At 40.3% G+C, this 20,257-nt stretch overlaps 1 protein-coding gene across 2 annotated transcripts in view; it reads left to right on the forward strand.

Annotated features, from left to right (window-relative positions):
• The window catches only part of fbln1 (fibulin 1), a 173,736-nt gene that overhangs the window by 8,743 nt on the left and 144,736 nt on the right, over nt 1-20,257 (forward strand). For both annotated transcript variants that reach the window (XM_060839893.1, XM_060839892.1), the window contains exons 2-3: nt 7,782-7,890; nt 12,212-12,341. In XM_060839893.1, the coding sequence (XP_060695876.1) occupies nt 7,782-7,890; nt 12,212-12,341 (239 nt within the window). The remainder of the gene's footprint in view (nt 1-7,781; nt 7,891-12,211; nt 12,342-20,257) is intronic.

Genomic DNA, 20,257 nt, shown 5'->3' on the forward strand with positions numbered 1-20,257 from the left:
ATTAATAATTAATGTCCAAAAGCATTTCACAATAGCATTATAAAGCTAAGATTGACACTGAGCCACACAAGGAGATTATTTCATGTTTACAACGTATTTCTATGTTCAACACATGAATTTTACCAGAAATCAGCTAGGTATCAATTTCAGACAGTTTAATGGAAGTCTATCCCATTCAATTTTACACTGCTTACCCCATTTTGTTTGTGCCACACCTCTATGATGCTGCACCTGTGTTATCTTTTGCTCAGCAATAGCAGAAGCATTTGCTTTTGCCTCCAGTGCCATATTTAAAGCCCAGAAATGCACCAGGCCAAATGTTGTCAGCCACAAATAGCCCTTCGCAATCCATGTGGTTGGAGGAAAATGAGAAAGAAAAGCTTCTAAGGGCACATAGGTGGCATGAGTCTAACTTCATTGCAAATTGAAGCTCACATTTATTAATGTATTGCTCCTTTACATCATCATTTATTTAACTGTCACTGCATATCTACAAGCAACATTTCTCCTCCAGGGCATCCAGATTGTGGTTAGAAAGCTGTAGCTTTCATCTAGCTTCCCTTGCTAGTAACTATGCTGTGTAAGCGTGGTGAAGATTTTTGCATTTGCGAGATGTAGCAGTATTTTGTCTACAGTTGGCCTGGTTAGTGGGCTCTCTTCTGAGTCTTTTTTGGATCCTTTAGGACAATGCATACTTGAAGGTTGTTTCACTGCTAGCATGCTGCTAATTCATTCTGTCGGACTTGTCATTTTTGATTACTCCCTTGTATTTCATCTTTCAGGCTGGCTTTGATGGCAGCTGGAACTTTCCTGGAGAGATGCTGAATTAGTCTTGGATTCCATCTACTTTGAGATTATATTCTCCAAGAAGACATCTCAACCTTGTAAACACATTGCTGTACTCCAGTATGATCTGTTACATGGTCTATGGTTCAGTGTGCAAATTTTGCAAATCTCTTTCAGAACAGTTGAGGGTAACCAATCCAACCTTTAATATGTTCTGGCTAAAATGAGTGGTATTTGCTTCCCACCTGAGATCTGGAAATCTAGATCTTCATTCTATACTAATCTGTCCTTTTGATAAGAGTATGGTGCAATTATATAGCTACCATTTTACTTTTCAATCTCCATGTTGTCCACTTTACTCAGTTCTACGACATGCATGATATTGCATGATTATCCATCTGCCATTTTATGTTGACTTGATATTCCCATTCTGCCATCCTCATTTCAAGACACAGCATTATATCTCATCTGTCAACTTGACTGAGCCAACTTGTTTGGTTGAACCAACTTGATGGTGTAGTGTGATTCATTGGAACATGTAGCTGATATTTTCCTAGTGTTCATCTGTACATGCTTGTTGTGCTTTCTTTTAGCCAGACATTTGGCTGCAAAATAGTTCAGATTTACTCAGTGAGAACACTGTTTTCTCCACACTGGACTTGTCCTCTTTTTCTTTGCATGATGCCTACACATTTTTAGGTTCTGCCCTTTGTCCGTGATTGTTCTGTCCTTTGCTTCTGGATGTTCTGTCAGCAGAATACAGGACCTAATTTGTTGTGTCATGAATAGTCTCTAGCTGCTGATTTACAACCTCAGTGCTTCTGCACATTATCATTGCTCTCCCATGAATAAGATTCTCCTCTCTAACTGGTTTCACTTCAGGATCACTCATTCCTTATACGAACCTGTCTTTAATTAGATAATCTTTTAATTGCACAAATTCTCAGGTTTCTGTGATCTGAGTTAATGATGCTGCATATTGATCAATGGATTCTTTTTCAGTTTGGTTCCTAATGGATCATGTACCATTCATATTTAACATTCACTTGGAAAGTGTGCCTTTTAAGCTTTTAAAACTTTTGCCTTGCTTTTTTGTTCTTTAGAGAGATTTACAGTGGAATATATTTTGAAACAGTCTCTTCCCAACAGTTGTAAATGTCAGGTGATTAATAACTTCTGATTTGCACAGCAATTCTATTGCTATTTCATAATTCTGCCACTGTACATTGAAGAAATTCCAGTTTTGCCTCATACTCCTTGTCATTTGAACAGAAATTGGTCAGAGAAAAGCTGCAGCCATTTTCTCTTAATCGATGTTTCTCCTGTGGCTGGCTTCTTTGTTTATTTTACTGGAAGCTCACAGCTCTGCACCATCATGAGGCACACATACACTTGGCAGACATCTTAAGTTTAGTTCAATAAAAGCTTTGTGTTGAGCACAATTCTGTACTGTACACACAAAATATGGCATCAGAGATGGCACTGAGATGAATGGAGCAAATCTGTAAGCACAGCTCTTCTCTTGCATTGGGGTCCTATGAAATCTTGAGTCTTGATAACAGTTTTCCAACTCACATTTCTTCAATATGGTTGACTGACACTGTATTCCCTAAGCTCACAGAAAATTTGGGCACCAAAGATTCACCTCAAGTGGCATGGGTTATTTTCTTGTACCACACCCTCCCAGCAATGTACATTACATGGCCTCCCTCGATCCTGACCATCCAAACGCCAGTGGAATCAATGCTCAAGGGCAGGGTGGCAGGCCTGATATGGCATAACTAATTCCTGAGCTATAAGAATCAAAAGTTATGGAATGGGATGGAAAATGGAACTAAGGCCAAGATTGTTTCAGCCAGAATCTTGCTGGCTGGCAGAACAGGTTCAAGAGGCACTCTTTTGATTTCTTATTTTCTTTACTCTTTTATGAGCATGGGTGTCATCAGCAAGACCCAGCATTTGTTCCCCATTCTGAGTTGTCCATGTACTGAAAGACTTAACTAGACTGCTTTAAAGGTCAGCCAAATCACTGTGGGCCTGAAGTCATTAATGAACTAGATGTGTTTTTACAACAATTGTCTTAAAGTCATAATTACCGAGTCTAGCCTTGAATTCCATGTTTATTAGTTGAATTTGAATTCTACCTAAAGCATTGATCTGGATTACTATTCCAGTTATATTAAAGTTAAGCCCACCGCTGCCACCTTGTCGATACCTCAGAAAAATTGAAGGTTAAGGGAGTAACACAATAACATCGGAAGTGGAGCCTAAAGGTGGACTGATGCTTGACAATGTCCTGCACCTTCTGCAAATACACTAGTGCTAAACATAACATTTTACATTTAGTTTGATTCAACTGGGATGTCATGCAGGGGATATCATCTTTGGTGAGTCCAATTTCTCCATAAATGTTTTTGCTAGCGTGGCACAATGATGCGAGGGCACTGCAGTTTCACAGTGGAACATTAGCACTATATGGGAATGTGTAGTTAAGAGTGATTAGCCCAACTCAATTTCATAAAGAATGTCTGGCTGTAATGATGGGAGGTCATTATGTCCTACTGGTCAGTCACTATCCACCTCAAGTCATGCAGGCCCTCACTAGGAAAGTGCTGACACATCTGCTTTGACTCCACTGAACAAGTAGATGGAATCCATTGGACCAGACTAAAGAACAAAACAAGCAACAAAAAATGATGTTGACTCCTTGACTGGCAAGGTGGAATCTCAGGATTATGTACATGTATCTTAGCCTGCTGGACACACTTTCCTCATTCCTGAAGAAGGGCTTATGCCCGAAATGTCGAATTTCCTGTTCCTTGGATGCTGCCTGACCTGCTGCACTTTTTCAGTAACACATTTTCAGCTACATGTACAGGACAGGTAACTTACAGGTGTGGTCAGGAAGGAAAAGACCTTGAACTATAAAAATAAAGAGATGCAAAATCTTGCTGTTGAATTTCAACAAGAAAAAGAAAAGGAATACCTTGAAGTTTAGCAAAAAAGAAGTCTGGGTAAGAAAATTAAAAATCACACAACAGGTTATAGTCCAACAGATTTAATTGTAAGCACTAGCTTTCGGAACATTGCTCCTTCATGCACACCAAAAACAAAAACTGGAGAAACTTGGTGGTGAAGGAGCAGCGTTCTGAAAGCTAGTGCTTGCAATTAAACCTTTAGATTAGATTAGACTTACAGTGTGGAAACAGGCCCTTCGGCCCAACAAGTCCACACCGACCCGCCGAAGCGCAACCCACCCATACCCCTACATTTACCCCTTACCTAACACTACGGGCAATTTAGCTTGGCCAATTCACCTAACCCGCACATCTTTGTGACTGTGGGAGGAAACCGGAGCACCCGGAGGAAACCCACGCAGACACGGGGAGAACGTGCGAACTCCACACAGTCAGTCGCCTGAGTCGGGAATTGAACCCAGGTCTACAGGCGCTGTGAGGCAGCAGTGCTAACCACTGTGCCACCGTGCCGCCCACAACCTGTTGGACTATAACCTGGTGTTGTGTGATTTTTAACTTTGTACACCTCAGTCCAACACCGGCATTACCCAATCCTGGATAAGAAAGGTTTTGACTCTGCTGAACAGGAGCTAACAGTAAAACTTGAGGATTACTTAAATTTAACTCGGGCATGAACTGACTATTCCTTGTCAAATCAAATGTAAGGAATCAAGTTGTACTTTGTAATAATTTGAGAAAATTACTATGAAACTGCAAAGACTATAAGGAAGTTTTCACGAGGAAGGATTTAGAACAATACACGTATCTTTCCACTTACAGTCTGGTGACTAAGATACTGTGAAAATAACTGATCTCTATGCCTATTCAGTTACTGCCCGAGGACTATCAACACAAATTTAGAAATTCAGTGAAGGAGTTGAGTCAGACTTTGTGAAATTTGCTAGAGAAAATGGAAGAATGTTTGATATGTGTTTTTGGTTGTGGAGACCAGACCAATACTTTAAAAACTGTGGTACTTTGAAGGGTATATCCTTCAGAAACAATAGCAGTGTGTAAAAATAATGACAAATCCAAGAGGTCTTCGGAATCTATTACTCAAGCGCAGGAAATTATGGATGTCTTCTATTTAAAGTTGGAGGGTCTTCATTCTTATCAGCTGTGGCAAGAAAACAAATTGTTATTCTTAGAGATATTGGCAATTGACAGGACTTTCTTTCCAGACAATTTGCTAAAGAAAAATGTACTGATGTGGAAATTATTTCCTGTTGCTTTGCAAAACGTAACTTAAAATGTAGTTTATCTAACAGTCCTGGAAATGTGATGCTGTGCCTAATTTGACCATAGATGGTGAAAATGTTTTCTGAGATGATGAGGAGAATTGCTATCTCCTGTGATTCCAAAAATACACTAATGCGGTAGATGTTAACTTCATGTAGAAAATATTGATTGACTAAAAAGAATCAATTGAACTCCATAACCTTGCAGCGAAAATTACTATTTCAACTAAAGATGTGTCCAAGAATCAAAGCTTAAACTGCTGATGATAAGTAGGTATGAGAGCATTAGCCGAGAAACAGAACGTTAATGTCAGTGAGAGGTGTTGTAAAGCCATCTTAATTAAATATGTGGATGAGGCATGAGCAAGACGTGACAGCAGATAGCAACAGCACTCAAAGGTAACAGTAATATGACAGGGAATTATTCCTTGGATTCCAATTCATAGTTGCCAGAAGCCGAATGATTTGCCAGCAATCAGCAATGTTGTTCTTAACAACGTCAAGCAGACCAAATTGTGAAACTTTTGGATGAATCATAAATTCTATTTTGGATCCAGACAATGCAAAATCCAATCAAGTTTTTAAAAACACAATGTGGCCAATGCAAGTCCATTTAAGTGAGAAAATGGAAACTTGTGCATTGTAAGCAAAACACAAAGGGAGACCTTTTTGAATTGAAAGAAAGTGAAATAAGCTAATAGTAAAAGAAACTCAGTTGGTACTATGAAGAGCACATACAAACTGGAAGTTAAATCCTAATTGTCACATTCAGCTTGCTGATTTGGATTCTGCCTTCTAATATTTTCAAGACAAAGATGAAAGATGACAAAAGGGTTAAGAATATATCATATTCAGTTTGCATTAAATTAGTTGTTAGATTGTTTAATATAGCTTGATTTTCCTATTTGCAGTCAAATAAGGTGGATGTAGATTAGATTACTTACAGCGTGGAAACAGGCCCTTCGGCCCAACAAGTCCACACCGACCCGCCGAAGCGCAACCCACCCATACCGCTACCTTGACCCCTTACCTAACACTACGGGCAATTTAGCATGGCCAATTCACCTGACCCGCACATCTTTTGGACCGTGGGAGGAAACCGGAGCACCCGAAGGAAACCCACGCAGATATGGGGAGAACGTGCAAACTCCACACAGTCAGTCGCCTGAGGCGGGAATTGAACCCGGGTCTCAAGTAAATTTGAAGTGGCAAGTAAATTTCTTGGTGTCCAGTATGTTATGCGCTGGGATGATTTTTTCTCCTTCAGTCTTCTGCTTTTCCCTTCATTGATAACATGCTCATACTCTACAATTCTGAGGAAATTATGTGGCTTGAGAGGTGGAATGTCTGACCTGCCTTGCACCTCTGATACCACTTAAAGCCCAGCTGCAAGATGCTGCTATAGATGCTGCAATCCAGGGACTTCTCCTCACACTGTGCTTGAGGGATCTAGAGAATGTGTGGACAGGCTGACGGAGAGGAAGGCTCTTTCTGTAATAAGCAGACCACGTCGTCAGATTCAGCTAGTCTAGATGTAAAGCAATGGCATAAGAAGTTCAATAAATCTAGCATCCACAGTACTTTGCTTTTATTAAGATACTCTGTATGAAGAGATGGGACTTAATATCAGACATGTTGAAATTTAAGGAATGAGAAGTTGCCATGGTGGGTTTTGCTGCTGAAAGGTGTTCAAGGATGCTCAAAAGACTTAGCGGAATGACATTCAGAGGACATTGGAATATTTGTCCTGGTGTGACAGGGAAAAAGTAGCTTGCTAAAAAGCTGGTTCAAGGTTAAAACTGAGTCTTCAAGGCCACGTATCCGCTTGGAAAGTGGCTTAAAGTACAATAGTTGTTTTAGTTAAGTAATGGGGAAGCATATTTTCTGTTTTTTCATGTATTAGTTAACTGTTAAGTCTAAATTGACTTTAGTGTGTTTGTTACGTTAGTAGTCTTCAACTATGAAATCCTGTCCTGTAATTCCTTCCATAGTTTGCTGGGAGATTCATCTTACTCTCTCTCTCTCTTTTCTAAAAGTTAATGGTTTCTGTAGAGATCATAATACTATAGATACTCAATTGATTGCTATTTATGATTTTCAAACTGAAGCCTAAGGCATAACTCACCTGATCAAAGCATGTTTCTGTTCTGAAAGTTTTCCATATTAATAACTATAAAATATGTGACCAATGTACCACACCTGTTCGCCTGGAGGAATAGGAATCTCATCATATCACATTTGATAAACATAGTTGTTGACTAGTACTTCAAGTCAATGCCTTGATTCCCAAACAGAAATACCAGTAAGATTAGTGCCACATTGTAACTTGGAAGGATATATTTGACTTTAGTTATTTTAACTTTAAAAACAGTATATTTTTATTAGTTGTCATGTTTCCATTTTTTCCATCTCCTTTTGCAGTTTTGTCAATCATTGGTGTAAGTACATGTGTTACTATGAATAATTAATCACAATATACAGATCATTTATGTTGCTTCTTACTGTTGGTGCCTTGGGATGTGTGTCATCCTAAAGACAACATTTTGAAAAACATCACTTTTTACGTTTTGTGTTTTCCTTGGCATGACTGGAGCACTATTGAAATGTAAAATACTACAGGCTGGAAAACAAGTTTGTTCAGATATACTTGGCCAGAAAGAAAGTTACAACTGCTGCACTTTCCAAGAGAGACAAACATTTTGTACAGGTCTAATCATCATATTTTCTTCCTTTCTTGCAGTGACAGTGCAGAGTTCAATCAATGCCTGCTGTTCCAATGGACTCGAATGGGCATCTGAGAAAGGAGATTGTGCTTCTTTGCCTTACACATTGGAAGAACCATTTTGCAGGTACAGTTTCAAACATTTTTTAAAATCTCTGCCTCCTGATGGAACTGCTGTTTCAATGCAACACCTTACAATTGAAAGGAATTGCATAGAATTTACAGCACAGAAACAGGTCACTTGATAGAACTGATCTGTTTGTGGTTATGCTCCACACAAGCCTTCTCTCACTGTAGATGTGACTCAGTCAATAGCCTTCTTGACGAGAAGGTTGTGGATTCAAGTTCCAATTCGGAGAGCTGCGTTCAAAACTCAAAGCTAAAATTCCGTTGCAATACTGAGAGAATGTTACACTTGTGGAGGTGCTGTCTTTGAGCTGAGATATGAAGCTGCCTGCCTCTCAGGTGGAGCTCAGGTTAGAGCTGTGGGATCTTTTAACAAGTGTTTATAAGAGCTTACTCTCACACTGTGTAAATTAAGTACCATGTTTCCTACATTACACCATTGACAACACTTCATAAATATGTCACTGGCTGTAAAGTGCTTTGAGATATCCGGAAGTTATGAAAGGCACTAAATAGTTGCAGGGCTATGTGTACAAAGTGAGGTCCAACTGATTACAGGTTGCTGATTGGTTTGTGAAATTGTGACCAGCAACTATCTGATTAGCTCTTGGGTAGCTAAACAGCTTGTGGCTGGGAACAATACAGGCAAAAGCCTTTGGACAGATGAAAAGGCAGATGGTCTGTTTTTCTCTCCAGTTAAATACCTAAAGCTTGATCAAAACCAGTTATTTACGCCCAACAATTGCACTAAGCTGTTGCTTTTAACCAATAAGTCAGAGTATTTATAATTTGTGAAACACTCTGTGCCACCTGTGAAGAAGCAAAGAAATATGAGGTAAAAGATTAGAAAATTAAAGGTCCTGGGAATAAAAAATATATCCTATTCACTCCAAAGGACTAGCAACATTGAACTGTTACTTCAGTTTTTCTTTACCTCCACCATAACACCATTTCTTTGTTATCTGTCTGTACATGTGTATAGCGGATTTTTAGAAGAGGATTAGAATTTAATTAATAGTTATGTTGACAGTTCATAATTGTTTACCTGTAGTTAGAATCTATTATTTTGCTTTAAATAGTAATTATTGTTAAGTATAGAACCCTGGTCAATGTTTTCTGTAACCTGAGTCTATCAGAAACACAAATTGAGGACTTTGTTTACATCAATAAAACCTTTAGATTTTGTGATGAATTTGGGAATAGTAGGGCTGGATATCCAGCGTGCTATCCCAGTGAGGCATGTCACTTTCCTTAATTAATTCTCATTTACAAGTGACTATTGATTTTGTTCTGCATGCAGTTTGTAAAACCTTTTGCATCATTAGGCTAATGATCACTAATAACATCCACAAAGCAAAACCTCCAAATCAACTGTATCAAAGAAAAGTCTTATACAATGTCACCTTGGTATTCTTGTATATTCCCTTACAGCTATCCTTCTATGTGTTTTTGCCTGGCCTACTGCTTCTAGATTAGAGTGGTGCTGGAAAAGCACAGCAGGTCAGGCACCATCCGAGGAGCAGTCCTCATTTTTGCGTACTGCTTCTATGCAGTGCTGCTCAACTGGCCACAGAAGGTTACTGATTTTCAGATGGCCTGCAGAAATCTGGCTCTAGTCCTAGGCGACCAAGTTGTAGACTTGTATCGTTTCAGAATTGGGAATTCTCTCTGTTGTTATGACATTGTTTTATTCAAAGATTTCGGTTCTTGCCATGTGCCATAGCCTCAGTGATGGCTATTGTAAAGACGCAGACTATCATCTTATCCATCTGAGAGAGCAGCCATGCCTGTCACTTGTGTTTAGTTGCTGCTGCCTGTGTTTGTATACCATCTAATAATGCAAGAGAGAGGACAATGCACCAGTGAGTGCACTGCAATGTGTTTGAGTGGTGAGGCTGTCATGGTTGATTTGAGCAAAGTGTGAGATATGAGTATGAGGCTCGCAGATGTGCGAAGTCTGTGTAGTGATTGTAACGAGGTCAGCCAGGTGGACATTATGTAATATGATTTCCCTGAATGGGGCTGTTAATCTGTTCCAATCAGGGAGCCCTAGCCGACAGATAAAGACAGGAGTGCTAACACTCTGAGAGCTGGCTCTGAGGGAGCTGGATCAGTGTCAAGGACTTTACATATTTAAGTAAAGGGTGATTTAGTGACAGGATACCGGCTTTTGTGGTGTTATTTCAGTGTGGGAGGATGAGATAAACCAATAAATGAAGTAAGAGTCCTGGTTAATAGAGCTTGCTAGGATGTGAATGAAGGTAGGCTGGTGAGCATTGTGAGATTAGTGATTCAGTTGTAATGTATTGAAAAATGCACTAACCAATGTAAAATCAGTAAAGCTTTTGCAGTACCATATCCATACCCTTAGAGCTAGCTTGTTTGCATTGACTGTATAGTAACTGTATTGTACCTCTCTTGAGTCCCCTTGGCCCTTTGGATTAGCTGACCTTTTGCTTGCTATCCACCTTCTGCACCAAGGTGCTGCAACAAAGAACTTGGAGCTTTCCCTTGGTCATACTTTACGATTCATTGTGCTTCTTAAAATTGACATGACTTTTTTGTCAGTTGCATATTTTTCTTATTGGAGAGCAATGCAGAGATTACAAAAGCTTCTAAGTGTAAACACATTTTGGTTACAGTGCTTTAAAGTATTACTGCAATCACAAAATGTCTGCACTTGTATTTACAACTCAACCCAGCTACGAGCAGCTTCTCTGCCTAAATGAAGCTCTGGGTCAACACCCAAGCTTTATTTACCTATACATAAACCAAATACACATCAACTAAACAACTGAAAACTACAAAAACTCCTTTCAAAATGCATCTCCCCATTAAGATATAAGACTATCTTTAAAAACTGCTGTTTAGCTTGATCTTGTAATACAATCTTTCAATTCTGCACCCACTGCTGAGATATGAAGTCATTCAGCAATGTACTAAGTATTGCATGAAGAAATCATTGAAAGGAACATTTAGTACAAAGTTACTCTCTGTATTGAAATTAATAGGCATACATTAATGGTGTGTCACAACCTCCATACCCATTTTTGGGCCTTATCCAATTTCTAGTGATTGGATGTATACAGTGTGATTGTTATTCAAAATCCCATGGACTTTTGTTGACACTGATGAAACAGCTGACTAAGTGAATGTGAATATGAATATGAATGTTGCTAATGATGGGTGAGGGGTTGTGGGAGGAGAAGGTAATACCATTGGGAAACACAGGAAATACCACAAGGGCTACAATGGGGTACAAAAACAAAGACTAGAAAAACAGGAATTAATATTGATAACGTGCAGAGTCAAAACAACTGAGGTTGAAAGCTCATGTTAAACCTTTTTCAGGAAATAGTTGTCCTTAACCCGAGAACCTCAATGGCACCCTGGAGGGATGCCTTTGAGGTTTGACCTTTTGAAGTCAATTTTAATGACTGCCTCAGGATTTTATGTTAAACAGGCTTGCTTACTGGAAGCATTTTAAGAATGTGAGCAAAGATGGACAAAAATCCTTTAACTCAAATTTGCCAAATTACTATACTTCAAATCTACTGGGTTGGATTTTAACTTTATACAACAGTGTAAATTTCAAGTTAATGAATCTGTGGTCTGTGTTATATTGATTTAAATGAAAATAAAAATGAAAAGAAATGTAAAACCAGTGGCTGCTTTGCTATTACTAGTTTTACACAAACATACAAAGTCACAATCTATCCCACTTAGTCCATTAATTATATTATAGTGGAGTTGCTCAATGGGCTCTGAAGTAGTTGTATGAGTTGAGGAAGAGTTATTAAGCTCACACTTGGTTATCCCCAATGTCAAATACCAGGGGAGAGAATATGGAGGACTTATAACCTTGACTTTGATTCATTTCCTGATGACTAGTTCCTCAGTGAAGTTGACAAAGGCTGAAACAAGTTGTTTGATACTAGTCTTGTATGACTCAGAAAAATTGCAAAAAGGGGTGAGAAAATGACAGTTAACCTTTAAAACAATTCTAATAACTTCCTTGCTTTTCTCCAACTTGTTACAGATCAAATCTTTCCTCAAATTTAACAGCTTAAATCCCCCCCCCATTTTCTTTGCTCTTCAATATTCTTTCTTTTCTGAAATCCCACAGCACTGGGCTACTGTGGGTAAACTTTCTTTCAGTTTAGTAATCTTTTTCCTTTGCAGAGTAACATGTGGCACTGATCAATTGTTAACATGCCTCATTAATATAATTGTAGCTGCAAAATACTTCCGAGACTTGGCTGACTTTACCTCTGTTTCCTGTTTTGTAAGAAGATTAAAATTTCTCACATTCCTCATTACAGAATAGCGCAGGAAGAATGCTGTTGGGTAAAGCTTGAAGAGATGCATTGTGCATATGGTATAAACATGGCCAGGGAAAACCTCGCATGTGAGGTACATAGCACAAACTCAGGCAACTCCAACATGATAAAGGTAATGCATATTTTTCTTTCCAAGTTTCTTGATGTGCAATGAAATTTCTTGCTTACAATGCTTTACATAATGTTCTGAACTTTATTCACTGATGAGTAAAGCCACTGTCTAGAAAGTAGTTTTTGCCAATCAATGACAAACATTGAGCTCTTGATGCTTGTTGGACAGGTCACTAGCCTGGAGGACTTTAACTTCAGACCTTTATATCAACAATAACAGCTTTTAAGTAGGCCATGATGTTAATATTTGAAATGCAGGTCCCTTTAAGGGTAAACCAGAACATCTCCAGAATTGACTGAAAGCAGGTAGTGTTCTTTCAACTTTATATATGTGAGCTTGGTTCTTACTTCTTCCAAATCCACTTTGATTTTGCCCCTACCCTCTCTACCTATTTGACCCTCACCTTTGGTGATCTGCATTGCCCTTAATGGACTTTGCATGTAAATTGGAAAACAAGCGTGACTTACTAATGAAAGTAGGTGAAAAAAGAATCACCAATGGTTTGTTGAAGGGGAAACCAATGTTCAGTTGTGTGCGATAGCATTCCTGGATATTAAAAGAAAAGAGCTGAATTCTTATAATGAAGGATGCTTTTGGCACAATGATGGTTCCCTTTCCTCTGAGCCAGGAGACTTGGGTCCAAGTTTCACTCGCCCTACACGTGTATAATAACAAATGTTTGGCTTTTGGATAGGGAAAGGATCCGAAAGGACAAGTGGATACCAGTGTTTCTGTTCATCTACACATTTACAATAAAACGTTTGTAATTTTATGAAGGCCTCTTACTGCCCAATTCAACATACAGATATTAATCTTCTAAACAATGAGAGTGTAAGGAAGCTATCGAAATGATGGGAGCAGTTGGAAGGAGGCTGAATAGGGTTCAGCAACAAATTTTAGCTCTGCAGTGGTTTCAAAAAGAGTTCTTCCTGACATCACATTGTCAGGTTGTTTTTTAATAACTTGGCTTTTTTGACATAGAGAATGGGTCCCTTAGGAACACTAGTTAGGCTGCATCATTTTTTTTGTATTATGAGCCATCACTTGTAATGCTATTCATTGCCGAACTTGCCTGGCCCGAAGAAGGTTCTGAAGAGCATCCATTTTGAACCTGTATAGCCCATATGGTCAGGGTACCTTCGCATAGCTATTGGGTCAAATATCCAAGAATTTTCAATAGAAATGTATGTCCAGGTCAAGATGGTATGTATCTTAGACAAGATCGTGAAGGTGATGATACTCTCAGGAAGCTGTTGCCTTGAACAGGCTGGATGTTAGAGGTTGCAGGTTTTGGAGATGCAATGTCAGAAGTCTTGGAAGAGTTTCTGCAGTGTTGTAGATAGCACAGCCCACAATCATAGTATATTGATAGGAGGGAAGGTGGGTTTGAGAATGGAAGTGAATACTTAGCCTGGTGGATGGCATATTGTCCAAGCAGCTCATCTTGTCCTGAATAGATTCTTCAGGGTTGGTGCACTGCAACCATCCAGGGAAATGAAAAAGAAACTCTTGTGCCTTACAAATTCTGTGGACACTTGGTGGAGCTGTAAGATGATTTACTGCACTATATCCAACCTTTTACTCTTTCTAGTAGCCATACATTTATGAGGCTCATCCAAGTGGCTGAGTTTCAGGTCAATAGTGAACCATGGGATGTCGATAATGGAAAATTCAATGATTTAAAGTCAAGGAGTGGTCGATAGTTTTGTTTGTGATGGCTTTACCTGCTTTTTTTTGCGTGAAGCAAATGTTGCTTGCCAGTTCTCACCCCCAGCTTAGGTGTTGTTTATGTTTTCCTGGGCTTCTATTTAGGGCAGTCCTGTTTTGCAAATTGGGCACAAATGGCCATGAGTGCTATGGGAACCTCCTTTTTCTCCCTTTGCTGCACAATTTTAACACAACAGATATCATGATTTGGATGTGCCGGTGTTGGATTGGGGTGGACAGAGTTAAAAATCACACAACGAGGGATCCAAGATGGCGGCAATCTAGGAGGATCGCACTGCAGAGCTCTGCACTGCAACACAAGCTTCAATCTGCTCAACCTGGGACTCCAGAAAGATCGTGGAGTCCCAAGAAACTTTGAAAAGTTAACTTACTTGCATTTCCTGCCATCCAGAGATGCCAAAAAATGGAGGAGGAGTGTCCGAGACCAGGCCCACGGCCCAGCCTGCAGGATCCTTGGAATTGATTACTTTCCAGGCCCTGGTGAAGGAACTCGCAAAATCTCGTGAGATGTTGGGGAAACAAATAGAGGAGAAGCTGGCCCTGATCTCTATCATGCTGCAGAAGCATGAACAGCAGCTGGGAGACCTGGAAAAGAGGACGGATGAGGTTGAGCACAGGGTCACAGTGGTGGAAGCTGATGCCAGTTCAGCCAAGGATAGGATCCAAGCCCTGGAGACGCAGGTCGATAATTTGTGTGACCAAGTGGATGATCTTGAGAATAGGGGTAGGAGAAAAAATATTCAGATCGTAGGTCTGCTGGAGGGTAAGGAAAGTGAGCGGCCAGCGGAATTCATTGAGGACTGGTTGCTGGAATTCCTTAACTTGGAGGCTGGAATGACAGGCTTGAAGATTGAGAGGGCTCACCAGGTCATAATGCAGTCCTGATGAAGGGCTTTTGCCCGAAATGTCAATTTTCCTGCTCCTCGGATGCTGCCTGACCTGCTGTGCTTTTCCAGCACCACTCTAATCTAGACTCTGATTTCCAGCATCTGCAGTTCTCATTTTTGCCTAGTTGATTTTAACCTTACTCCGAATCCTCTTGCAAGGATGCCTACCTTGAAGGAGTTCTCCTCCACTCTCCACAAGAGTCCTGAAGAAGGGCTTATGCCCAAAACGTCGATTCTCCTGTTCCTCGGATGCTGCCTGACCTGCTGCGCTTTTCCAGCAACACATTTTCAGCTCTGATCTCCAGCGTCTGCAGTCCTCACTTTCTCCTCAAAGGATCCAAAGGCCCTAATTTACAAGGGCTCTAAGATCATGTTCTTCCAGGACTTTTCAGCGGTGTTGATCCAGAAAAGAAAATCTTATGTCAGTGTCAAGAGAAGACTGAGGGAGCTTGGGATTCAGTGCTCTCTGAGGTATCCGGTGGTGCGTCGGCTCACCTTAGGTGGATCCATACATCTCTTTGACACATTGGAGAAGGCAAGAGACTTTGTGGACAAATTAACCTAATCCGAACAATTTAATATGTATAAATGGTAGTGTTTTTTGGGTATGCCTTTGTCATTTTGTAAAAGAAACAGAGCAAGTCCAGTTGGAACTTTCTTTTTTTTTCCCTATTGGTAATATTTTGGTTTAAACTATGTTTGGGGGCAGTTGAGATGTATATTTTCAATTTCTAAGTTAAGGTATATCAAAGGATAGATGGGGTATTCACCCCTTTTATTTTCTTTAAAGATGTTTTCTTTATTCATATTGCTATTCTATGGTATGTTTTATTTCTTTCCTGTCTGTGTTTGTGGTGCAGCTCTGGCTAGGAGAAGGGAAGAAGGCTGGGATGGCTAGGTGCCTACTTATAGGCAGTTTGGGATGGGTAGTTACCCCCCTGAGCAGGGGGTGAGTTCCCCTATTCAGCGCCATTGGCGCTTTATATGTTAGTTTGTTTTTTTGGATTTTGTTGTATATAATCTTTGATAGCTTTGTAGGTTTGTTAAATGTAATGGTTTTAGTTTATATAGATTTTATGTTCAGTGTAGCTTGTGATACTAAGGTTCAGTGATTTGTGATTCGAGTTCCTCCTCTCTGGAATTTAAATATTACTGCAGAAGATTATGGTTAATGACTTGATTAAATGGTGCATCTGGAATATCAAGGGGAGTCACTCACCAATTAAGAAGAAGGTACATTTGAGTCTTAGAAAGAAGAAGGTGGATATTGCTTTGTTACAGGAGACACAGTTGGATGATAGGGAACATTTGAAATTACAGCAGAATGGCTTTGATCAGGTTTACTTTTCATCATTTAATACCAGAAGTAAGAGAGTGGCTATATTGGTTGGGAGGAATCTTCCATTTAAGTTACTGGAGTGTGTTAAAGACCCACGCGGGAGGTTTGTAATTCTCAGAACCCTGATAAACGGGGAAGAATATGGTGTTTTAAATGTTTACTGCCCTCTGGCCTATCCCCTCAAATTATTGGTAGATGCATTTTCTAAACTGAGCAATCTCGAGTCCCGACACATCATTATAGGGGGAGATTTTAACTGTCTCATGGATCCCACAGGAGGCAGACTGCCCAAAGATCCCCCGATACCCTCTATATAAACTAAACAAATAGTGGAGTTAGGGTTGATGGACATCTGGAGGCATCTCCACCCTACAGGCAGGGATTTTACATTTTTCTCCAATCCGCACAGATGTCACACCAGAATTGATTTTTTTTCTGACCCCCATGGCAACCCTGGACTTGGTGGCATCTTGTACGATTGGTAATATTACCATCTCTGATCATGCTCAGTGTATTTGTTGGTTAAGATTAAGGACATTACAGTGGGTTCAAGGCACTGGCAAATGGATCCCTTTATCCTCAAGGATAATAAGTTTGTGGAGTACTTCTCTAGGGAAGTTCAGCTGTTCCTAGACATAATTCAGACTCGGTTAGTAGTCCATCCATCCTTTGGGAAACTGCCAAAGCCTATGCTGGGTATTAGTTATTTCCTACTCTGCCAGTAGGAAGCAACAGAAGGATGAGCAGCAACGTCTCCTCGAAGCTCACTTGAAGACAGCCGAGAAGGCTTACTTTGACAGGCCCTCGTTGGTCAAGCTACAGAGGATTACAGCGCTGTGGTCTACATTGAATTCTATACTCATGCAGACGGCAAAGGAACTTGCTTTTGCAAAGCGAAGGTTATATGAGCATGGTGACAGGCCAGGCAAGTATTTAGCATATCTTGCTAGGAAAAGGAGTGCCCCACAAGCCATTATGGCGATCAGGGAAAGGTCTGGGAATGTGACCTGTGACTTAAAAAGATTAATGTGGCATTTTAGAGATTTTACCCTAAGTTATACCAATCTGAGGGTTGTGAGGAGGGGAGAGCCAAAATGGAAATTTTTTTAAGAATGTGAAGCTCTTGGGCGTGACCCCCAAACAAGAGTCCTTTCTCAATGCCCCCTTATCAGAGCAAGAAGTGCAGGAAACTGTGACGCAGCTTCAGAGTGGAAAAGCGCCTGCTCCTGATGGACTTCCCAGCGAATTCTATAAGGAATTTATAAACATATTGTCAGGCCTGATGTTCAATATGTTTAATTACTCATACAGTCATGATTGTCTCCTGCCATTTCTGAGAGAGGCCAATATTTCGTTTATTCTTAAAAAAGGGAAGGCCCCGGAGGACTGTGCTTTGTACAGGCCCATTTCACTTTTAAATGTGGACTTTAAAATCCTCTCTAAGACCCTCGCATTAAGGCTGCAGACTGTATTACCTTTTATTGTTAAAGAGGACCAGATGGGCTTCATAAAGGGCCACAGATCCTCCAATAATGTTAGGAGGCTGCTTAATGTAATTCAAGCATGTCAACAACAGTCAATACAGAGATTGGTGATTTATCTAGATGCAGAGAAGACATTTGACCATGTTGAGTGGCTGTATCTTTTTGATGCTCTGGAGCGGTTTGGTTTGGGCGAAGTCTTTATAAGATGGGTAAAGGCTCTCTACACTGGCCCTCTCACAACGGTCGTCACCATTGGGGTACGATCAAGCAATTTTAACATTTTTAGGGGCAGCCAACAGGGCTGTTCCCTTTCACCACTGCTTTTTACATTGGTGATTGAACCATTGGCAGAGGCCATTTGTAGGGATCTTAATATATCAGCTCCAGAAGTGGCGTCAAAATTACATAAGATTTTGTTTATGCAGACGATGTCCTAATTTTGTTTTGTCAAATCCAGCAGTTTCAGTGTCTTACCTGATACAATGCATCAGTGCGTTTGGCGCCTTTTCGGGGTACTAGATTAATTTTGCAAAATCAGAGGCTATGCTGATGGGTGGTCTTACAAAGGAGCTAGATATTGAGGGCTAATATCGATTCCCATTTAAGTGATCACAGCAGGATTTTGTGATTTGGACATATTCATTACTCCAGTTCTGGATCAGCCATTCAAAGCCAACTTTGTTTAATTATTTGACAAAATCAAGCAAGACCTTCAAAGATGGGAGGCGCTCCCAGTCTCGTGGTTTTGTTGGATATTGCTTATTAAGATGAATATTCTCCCCCGTTTGCTATATCTGTACGGATGCTCCCCCTGATTTTCGATAAGCAAATATTCAGGACACTGAATGGCTGGTTCAGCTCCTTTATTTGGCATCGTAAGCAGCCCCTCATTAAATTAGCTAAACTGCAATTGCCTCACAGATTGGGGGAGTGGACCTTCCGGACATTAAACATTACCAACTGAGCTGGCTTTCATCGTACGTGAGTGATTGGGCTTGAGGGGATGCTCTTTTAATGTGGTTAGGTTCCGAAGCCTCCCAGGCAAGGTGTCCCTTTACCAGTTTGCTGTTTTTGGACAAAATGAGGGCAATTAGGGAATATTGCTATAACCCTATAGTTATTCATACTGTTAAAGCATGGAGGGCGATTTGGCAGAGGAAAGGCAATACTAGCAAAACATTTTCTTTTACACAAGTATGCTGGGTTTTCAACTGGGGATGATAGATTCAAGTTTCAGACATTGGGCAGCTAGGAGTGTGTCTTAGATGGGCGATTTATTTGAGGGAGACGTAATGATGTCCTTCAATCAGTTAGTACGGAAATATGAGTTATCTAATAGGGACCACTTTCGCTTTTTTCAAATTAGGGATTTCATTCAAAAAAAGACTACACTTTCAACTGATCCTTACAAATCTGACATAGAGAGGGGGGTTCTCAGTGCTAAGACTACACTTTCTGACAGTACTTTATATCATCAATTGGGGGGGGTGTCCCTTCAGTTGAGTTCGATCAACTCTGGAGGGTGTGGGAGAGAGTTAGGTATTGAAGTTTCCTCAGAGGCATGGGAAGATATTTGGAAAAATGTAAGAAAGATATCAATTTGCAATAGGATCCATGCTTTACAGATGAAGATTCTCCACAGGGTCCAGTTGGCTCCAGACCATTTGTTGAAATTTAAACCAGGAGTATCTTCAACATGTCCCAAGTGCAAGGTCTGTACAAGCACTCCTATCCATTGTCTCTGGTCTTGTGGTAGGCTTCAAACATATTGAGTGCAGTGGCGGGTGGAATGGAGAGGATTTTGGGTGTAAGGGTGGAGAAAGGCCCTCTGTCTCTTTTTCTGGGCCTGCCCAATGTGTTTCCTGCAGACATGCATAAGAAAAATGTTTTCAATATCCTCACTTTCTGCGCAAGGAAGAATATTTTGCTAGGATGGGTATCCGGTCTTCTCCCTCGACCCTGCCACACGCTGGATCTGATGAGATGGCAGAAGATTATTATGGAGCATATTCCCTTGGATTTTCTCACAAGCATGATACACTACAAAGTTAAAAATCACACAGCACCAGGTTATAGTCCAGCAGTTTTAATTGGATGCTAGCTTTCGGAGCGATGCTCCTTCATCAGGTGGATGAAGGATCAGCACTCTGAAAGCTAGTGCTTCCAATTAAACCTGTTGGACTATAACCTGGTGTTGTATGATTTTTAACTTTGTACACCCCAGTCCAACACCAGCATTTCCAAATCATGGTACACCACAAAACTGAGATTTTGTATGAGACATGGCAGCCCTTTTTGGAACACCTGGACGCAGATTTATCTGCCACACTAATCTGGGCTTTTATATATCGATTGTGTTTTACGAGTCCAATATCCAGGGAGGAGGAAATGCGAATGTATGAGTGTCTTGTTTGGCTGAGTTGAGTTATTACTATTTATTAGTTTGTTGTTGGTTATTATTTATTTAGCTAAATAGCT

Source organism: Hemiscyllium ocellatum, chromosome 19 (genome assembly GCF_020745735.1).
Source record: "Hemiscyllium ocellatum isolate sHemOce1 chromosome 19, sHemOce1.pat.X.cur, whole genome shotgun sequence".
NCBI classification, from domain to species: Eukaryota; Metazoa; Chordata; class Chondrichthyes; order Orectolobiformes; family Hemiscylliidae; genus Hemiscyllium; species Hemiscyllium ocellatum.